We start from the raw sequence: 8,113 nt of genomic DNA, 5'->3' as shown, positions 1-8,113 counted from the left end.
AAGACAGTGGCTTGGGCTGTGAAGTCTGGTCACCGAGGGTGATTTTAGCCAGAGTCTGTCTCTGGCCATGAGGTCATGGCTCTTAGAGCATTTCATTCTGATGTCCTCAGTTCATCCCAGGCCTGCACCCTGTTCCCTGCTCCTGGCAGAAAGTGCTCCTTGAATCTAGCCTAGGGATCATGTGGCAGAAACACACCAGGACGCATGTGCGCGGGATGCTCATGGCAGCTACCTGTGTTTGTGCGCCTGAAAAAGGGTCATAGGAGTGACGTCCAGGTCCATGCAGTGACTGCAGGAGCGTGGAACCTGGGCTCAGGGGAACCATTTCTTTTTTTCTGAATTGTGATTCTAGAAGTGAATAATTTCCAATTCGAGCTCTTCAGCCTGGCCCCGTCAAAGACACACAGACAAACACTCAGCCCCTGAACGAGACACACACGCCACCCTGGGGGTTCAGCTGAAGGCTTAGGTGGTGGCGGCATCCAGGCCCCACAGGGTCCAGGCCCCGAGCCCGCTGGAGCACCGTGGCTGTCCCCACCCACCCTCACCTGCGTGGGGCACATCCTGGTCTGAGCTAGCGGGCTAAATGCAGATGATAGAGAAACTAAGATGAGAACAAGAAAGTGTCACATTTGGAGTGCCTGTCACCTAATCCGAACCAGAGACAAGAGAGCCACGCCTGCTGGGACCCTTCCCCTAAGGGAGTGGGTTTCAATTCCACCAGTTTCCTGGCCAAGGGCCCACTGAAGCCTGTGACAATAGCAAAACCAACCTTTGCTGCCTCCTCCCCGAGGCCTGGAGCCTCCCTGAGGGTTCTGCGAAGAGGCTGCTCTGACCCAGGTCACCCCATGAATCATGGGCATAGGAGACAGGGAGGAGGTGACCACAGCTCCTTCAGAAGCTCCCAAATGCCAAGGGGTCCTTCTGAATGTCCTCCCCCTTCCCATGGGGAGAAGGCCAGCTTGTCCCTTCCTCAATTCCTCCCTTCGAACAGGTTGGGCCCCCACAGTTTCCCCACCATCTGGACGTAGGCCTAGGGCCTCCCAGTGAGTGAGGGCAGTGGCTGAGTCAACGGGATCAGGCACTGGAGTGAAAATTCCTTTTTTGGAAGCCAGGCAGTCACTGCCCAGGCCGGTGGAATCCTTGGGAAGTGACGCAAGCCCAGAGTCAGTGAGAGGCAGGAGTGAGAGCCCCTTGGCCAGGCCGGCCAGACGCCCTCCTCCTCGCCTCCTCTCCTGCTGGCCCGAGGTGGGCAGGGCGGTCAGGAGCTCCTTATATAGGAAATGTTTTGAAGTCACAGCAGACGGCCTGTGCCTGAACAATCTTTGTAACCCTCGCTCTACCAGCAGCGCAGCTCATTCTGGAAGGCAAGAAAGGATGATACCGAAAGCGCCTGTTTTTTTCACAGTGTGAAAGAAGAGCCTGTGCTTTGAGGAACGCCACCTTCTTTCCTTTTGTCTGTCCTGCTGTGGGGCCTGGCCCAGCTTCTCCAAGAACTGGCTCAGACACAGTGAGAGCCCAGGACTCAGGCAGATGCCTGTCACGGGGCCTCTCAAAGGGGACTGCAAACTGTCTGTGAAGGGAGGACCATCCAGGCCGGGAACGGCTGAGCAGCAGCTGGGAGTCCCAGGAAGGGGGTAGGGGAGGGGAGAGTTTTTCTTCCTCTAGGGTTTCGGGACACACCGTGGTGTCTTTCTGTGGCCAGAGTTGGTGGCTAGGGAAGGAAAAGGCCTCCAAGGCATCATTTCTTAATCAGGAAATATTTTTCTTCTAGCATCTGTTCCCCCTGATTCTAGGGACAGCACTCTATTTCTCTTTGGGGTGGCTCCAGGACTCAGTGTGTGGCCCAGCCTGGCAGAGCCACCAGCTGCTGTGTCTGCAGCATGAGGTGTAACCCAGGGCATCCGATGAGGGGACAAGGTGTAGCCCAGAGCTTCCAGCTGCAGGGCCTGAGGTCTGCACTTGCTTCCACTTGAGGGGGTCCCCCCTCCCTGCAGGGAATCAGATCCAAGAGAGTGGGAGACGGATTCTTACAATGTTGTCTGATTGCCTTTGTCCAGCTGTGCCTGCAGCTAGAGACCCCAGGCATGGACAGGAGGCTCCTCGCAGCTGAGCCAGCATGAGGCACAGCTCCACCTTGGCAACCCGGTGCCCCACCTGGCTGCAGGTAGCATCTGCAGCTGAGAGTGCAGCAGCTGTTTTTTGTTTTTTAAGAAAAAGGCTGGGCCGGGTGTGGTGGCTCACGTCTGTAATCTCAGAACTTTGGGAGGCCCAAGCAGGAGGATTGCTTGAGTCTAGGAGTTTGAGACCAGTCTGAGCAACATAGCAAGACCAGATCTTTACAAAAATAAAAAAAACTAGGCGTGGTGGTGTGCACTTGTAATCTCAGCTACTCAGGAGGCTGAGGTGGGAGGATGGCTTGAGCTCAGGGAGGTTGAGGTGGCAGTGAGCCGAGATCACGCTGCTGTACTCCAGCCTGGATGACAGAGCTAGACCCTGTCTCGAAAAAAAAAGAAAAAAGAAAAAGAAAAAGAAAAAAGAGGCTGAAAAAGTAAAGTCCTTTCACTTTCACAAGTGAAAAAGTAAAAACGTCCTTGAAGACCTCCACAATTTGAGTCCTTCAGTGTGAGCGCCCCTTTGAGCCTGTTAAAAATCCACATTTGAAAAAAACATACAATAACATTTTGCAGCTTGTTATTTTTGTGGCACTAATAAAGACTTATGAGGGATTATATCTGTTAGCAGAATATTCCTGGATGAGTTTTGCTTCTATAAAAAGTTTTTTTTTTTTTTTTTGCTGTTCTGATAGTTTTGTTTGTTTGTTTTGTTTGTTTGTTTGCTCTTCTGAGAGATAAAGGAGACGCAGGAAGTGTCACACATCTTGAAGGTCATTCTTGCGATGGGTTTATTGCAGGAGATGATGGACCAAATGGCTCTGACACATGCACACGCTCCTGGGCACGCCTGCTGCGTGGTCGCTTCCCATGACCCTCGGGGCCCTCTATGCCTCCCCCCAGGGCACCCTGCCCACTGCCCCCACTTCATGTACCACCAAGCCTTTTCCTTTTCTGGGCACCGCTCCTGAGCAGCGTGACCAGCGGCCTACAAGTGCGTGTGGCTCAGAACATAAAAGCATCTTCAACATTCGTCATTGAGCCAAACAAAACACAGTGTTTGGCTCAAGAGCCGGCGACAGCCTGCATCCCTATCCACACGTGAACCGGCCCTTGGCTTGTGACCGGAGGGATGGCCGCTCTTCCTTGTCATCCAGCACCCGGAGCATGTACGTGCCCATATAGATGAGAAACTGTCCCGTCACCTGGGCGGAGTAGGACAGGAACCGCAGCAGGCTCCTGTGGCAGAGGGAGATGGGGAGGCTTTAGCTTGGGATTTTGGGCCAGTGAGAAACAGACAGGATGGGAATACTTCATTCCCCCCACCAAAAGGCACTCGGAGGAGGCCAGGCTGACATTTAGAGAGTGGCTGTCTGAGCACTTTCAGGGTGCAGGTGTCCCGGGGCTGGCACAGATGCAGCTGCCAAGGCAGTGGGTCTGGCCGGGAGCAGGTCTCTGTGAGCTCCCTGAGGACCCCCTTGCTGCTGGCCCAAGACCACCCCAAGAAGCACAGCTCCCATGAGCCACCTGAAGTGTGGCCTGCTTGCTGAGTGGCTGGCAAGCTCTGTGTGGAGTAGATGGCCGCACCCACACAGGTGTGCTGTGTCCTGGGCTTCGGCTGCTGGGATGTTCTAGGGGCCCTGCTACTGAAATCCCTTCCCTTCCTAAGGTAGTAGCAGGACATTCAGCAGTGACTGAGCCCATGGGGATGCAATAGCCAAGCCTGGGCAGCTGTCTCATCAGGAGGGCCCACTGCCCCCAGCACCCACAACAGGGTCCCTGGCAGGCGGTGCCTCCAGTGTGGGGGCTGTCGTGAGTTCCATGGCTGCCCGTGGTGTCATCAGATTTATCAGAGAATACAAATTAGTAACAAGAAGGCTGAACTTGTCTTTCAAGAAAGACTTTATGGCCAGGTGTTGTGGCTCATGCCTATAATCCCAGCACTTTCAGAGGCTGAGGTGGGAGGATCACTTGAGTCCAAGAGTTGGAAGCTGCAGTGAACTATGATTGTGCCGCTGCACTCCAGCCTGGGGGACAGTGTAAGACCCTGTTTCTCAAAAAAAAAAAAAAAAGAAAAAGGGCCTGGAATGTGGTTCATGCCTGTAATCCCAGCACTTTTGGAGGCCGAGGTGGGTGGATCACCTGAGGCCAGGAGATTGAGACCAGCCTGGCCAACATGGTGAAACCCCGTCTCTACTAAAAATACAAAAGTTATCTGGGTGTGGTGGTGCATGCCTGTAATCTCAGCTACTCGGGAGGCTGAACCACGGGAATCGCTTGAACTTGAAAGGCGGAGGTTGCAATGAGCTGAGATCGTGCCCCTGCACTCCAGCCTGGGTAGCAGAGTGAGATTCCATCTCAAAAAAAAAAAAAAAAAAAGAAAAAGAAAAAAGATTTCGCTGAGGTGGAATTTTGGGTGAGGTTAGCTTTCTTCATCATACCTTTTTCGGTTATTGTAACTCTCTTGCCTCACTTTTAAAATCCAAGTGTAAAGCTATTTTCTCCTATCCCGGCAAAAAGGAAAAAACAACAAAAAAGGAGCTCTCCTGGGAGTCAAGACTCCAGCACTATGACAGTGACTGTAGTTTAGAGTCAGCCACTGATGGCTCTGAATGGGAAACTGAGGCCACAGAGGAGCCACACACCCTGGCCCACCTCAGGTGAGGCCGGGAGACCTCTGAGAGGAGGGCATTTCCCCTTTGCTGTGCTCAGCACAGATCAGAGCAGTTGTCAAGGCCACGGGGGACGGCAACAACACCCTCAAAGAGAAACGGGCGGCCCTGACCACAGGGACATGCAGGGGGCACTGGAATGGCAGCAGCTGCAAAACTTTTCGACTTGAAGACCTTTCTACTGCAGTCTGCCACTGTCCCATCCACTCCTTCCACAGAGATTAGTTCTTTAAGGATCAATGGTAAATTTACTGGAGTAGAAGCAGGTGTAGTTAGAGCCCTGGCAATCGTAAAGATCTTGGAAACAACCTTCTCATTTTATTTTATTTATTTTTTGTTTGTTTGTTTGTTTATTTTTGAGACAGATTCTTGCTCTGTCACCCAGTCTGGAGTGCAGTGGTGTGGTTATGGCTCACAGTGGCGGATCTCAGCTTACTGCAACCTCCACCTCCTGGGGTTAAGTGATTCTCCTGCCTCAGCCTCCTGAGTAGCTGGGATTACAGGCACCCGCCATCACACCCAGCTAAGTTTTGTATATTTAGTAGAGACAGAGTTTTGCCATGTTGGCCAGGCTGGTCTCAAACTCTTGGCCTCAAGTGATCTGCCGACCTCGGCCTCCCAAAGTGCTGGGATTATAGGTGTGAGCCACCATGCCTGACCAACCTTCTCATTTAAAGATGATAAAAGCAAGGCTCAGAGAAGTTAAGGAGTCTGTGAAAGGTCACACAGCTGATTCCTTAGAGCAGGGACTGCTGGTGTCTCTCTCAGTCCCAGGCTCAATGGCAGGGGTGCCACCCAGTTATGGGGCAGGAACACCCAGGAAGGCTCCTTTTGATCACATGGAATTTGTTTGAATAGGTCTGGGGTATGGTTGGATCAGGAGTCTGTCTTCTAAAAGTTCTGTTTCCTGGGATGCTGTGCAACCAGCCTGGCCCTCGTCTTTGGGATGACGGTGCCCTGGCATTATGTGGAGAGGACACATGCCCATGCCACCTTACTGGTGAGGCTGAAGTTATCAGGAGTAGAGGGGATACACGCAAAAGCGTGTGATTCACCAGGGTCTAGGTGACCGCTCTGTACAAACCGGGCCACAACCTCCCTGGCTCTGGTTTTAGTCATCATCACCTAGAATTAAGTGCTCTAGTTCTTAAAATGAATGTGGTTTCTCTTTATATTTATTATTTAGCTTTTGTTTCTAATGAATAGCTAATGGTCTTTGGAAGAAATAAATCTGTTTCGGCTTGAGATTTTCTGTTGCGTGAGATGAGCCTGAGGGATAAGAGTTGACCTCCAGACAACATTACTCCAACTGCCCCTAACAGTGCTAGCCGGCCCGGGAGCCCCGAGAAACAGGGTGGGGACCGCTGCCTGTGCCACACCCTGTGCAGTCTGCAGACCCCCGGAGGTGACCCCTGGACTGTGTTACCTCAGCAGGCCCTTGAGTCCTGTGCACCGGATGTCGTAGGACACGGAGTACATCTCATACATGGTGGCCTTCACGTTAAGGCAGCCGATGAAGTCCTTGGGGTTCAGCCTGTACAAGTCGAAGGTGACTCTTGCTATTCCCGACCTCTTTGGCGGTGAGCAAGTGGGGACGTGCTGGCTGCCCTGTGACAATGCGGGGAGGGGCAGGCTTCAGGAGGCTTCCTAACCCTCCCACATCATCACTCTCCTCTTATGCCAGCTTCAGATTCTCCTATATGTCTGTTTAAGGTCTGTGAGCAGCTCCGTGGCTAATCGATAGAGAGATGCTTTCAGCATGACCCATTTGCACACACTACGACTATGTCCAATTAGCCACGAGGCGTCTGTCCCTAATCTGCCTTCAGTTCCGGACTCAGGGTGAGTCTGGTGTGGCATCAGGGCCTGGATTTTAGGACCCTGTTGCTCAGTGGATAGTTGTGCCCTGATGAGTGGTGGGGACCCACTTGCGCTGGAGGCCACCATGGTTACCTGGTGACAAAACAATCTCATCTCATCACCATAACACAGTTATGGTAATGGAGAAGCAGGTAGCATTGGTTCAATTTTATGGGGGCTACTGGGTGGAAAGTACCAGAATCATATGGCTGAAGTGAGGGCGGAGTGGGCACCTTCCCAGAGCACCTCTGTGTTTTAATAACCCCCCGGGATGAGAGCGGACTCCATGGGGAAGCCCAAAGCCATGCAGCAGACCCCCTGGGTGGGAGGAGGAAGTCAGCGACCTCTACACATCCCAGGTTTATAAATAGCACTGGAACAGAATTTCCCCCACAAAATGGTTTAAAAAGATGAGGGCAAAGCTGCCCCCAGTACAAATGACAGGCCAGGAGCTGTTCTTCCTGAGTGGCTTGTGCCACATACAGATCTTGCAGCACTCAGGATTCGGGTCTACGCAGGCTTCCTAGGTCCTGTGAGCCTTCGAGGTTGGGAGCCTCTGAAGCTGTGAATGGTAAATTCACTAATGACAGTGACCTCATGAATGGGAACTGAAAATGTAAATACCCCTAAAATTACCCAAACCCTCGTCGCTGTGGCCAGCCTTCTTTATTCCCTTGTCCCACCATACAGACAAACCCACCTGTGGTTCCAGCTGTAGCCTCTAATTCGGATCATACGGAATTTGTTTGAATAGATCTGGGATATGTATGGATTAGGAATCTGTCTTCTAAAAGCTCTGCCTCCTGTGATACTTTAAAAATATAAGAGAGCAAAGCTGCCCCAAGGTACAAATATCAGGCATTTGTCTTTGACTTGAATTTGTCTTTCAGGAAAGATTTTGTGGCCAGGCACAGTGGCTCATGCCTGTAGTCTCAGCACTTTGGGAGGCTGGGGCAGGAGCACCCCTTGAACAGGGCAGGAGGTTGAGGCTGCAGTGAGCAATGATTGTGCTACTGCCCTCCAGACTGGATGACAGAGAGAGACCTTGTCAAAAAAAAAAAAAAAAAAAAGAAGGAAAAAGAAAATAAGATTTTGTGAGGTGGAATCTCGGGTGAGGTTGACTTCATCATCCTTTTCTAAGTGTCTGTAACTCCCTCTTTTTACTTTAAAAATCAAAGCTGAGGCCGGGCGCAGTGGCTCACGCCTGTAATCCAGCACTTTGGGAGGCCAAGAGGAGCAGGTGACCTGAGGTCAGGAGTTTGAGACCAGCCTGGCCAACATGGCGAAACCCTGTCTCTACTAAAAATACAAAAATTAGCCAGGCATGGTGGTGCACGCCTGTAATCCCAGCTACTCAGAAGGTTGAGTCAGGAGAAGCACTTGAACCTGGGAGGTAGAGGTTGCAGTGAGCCGATATCGCGCCACTGCACTCCAGCCTGGGCGACAGAGTGAGGCTCTATCTCAAAA

The 8,113-nt window shown here is 52.0% G+C and overlaps 1 protein-coding gene across 1 annotated transcript in view; it reads right to left on the bottom strand.

Moving 5' to 3' along the window:
• Window positions 1-2,881: 2,881 nt before the first annotated feature.
• Window positions 2,882-8,113, bottom strand: part of CIDEA (cell death inducing DFFA like effector a) — an 18,976-nt gene continuing 13,744 nt past the window's right edge. The window contains exons 4-5 of the mRNA XM_032152841.2: window positions 6,213-6,394; window positions 2,882-3,353 (exon numbers count right to left, since the gene is read on the bottom strand). Coding sequence (XP_032008732.1) covers window positions 3,206-3,353; window positions 6,213-6,394 — 330 coding nt within the window. The 3' untranslated portion in view covers window positions 2,882-3,205. The remainder of the gene's footprint in view (window positions 3,354-6,212; window positions 6,395-8,113) is intronic.

Source organism: Hylobates moloch, unplaced genomic scaffold, assembly GCF_009828535.3.
Source record: "Hylobates moloch isolate HMO894 unplaced genomic scaffold, HMol_V3 SCAFFOLD_5, whole genome shotgun sequence".
NCBI lineage: Eukaryota > Metazoa > Chordata > Mammalia > Primates > Hylobatidae > Hylobates > Hylobates moloch.
This window is presented reverse-complemented; position numbering and strand designations above follow the sequence as displayed.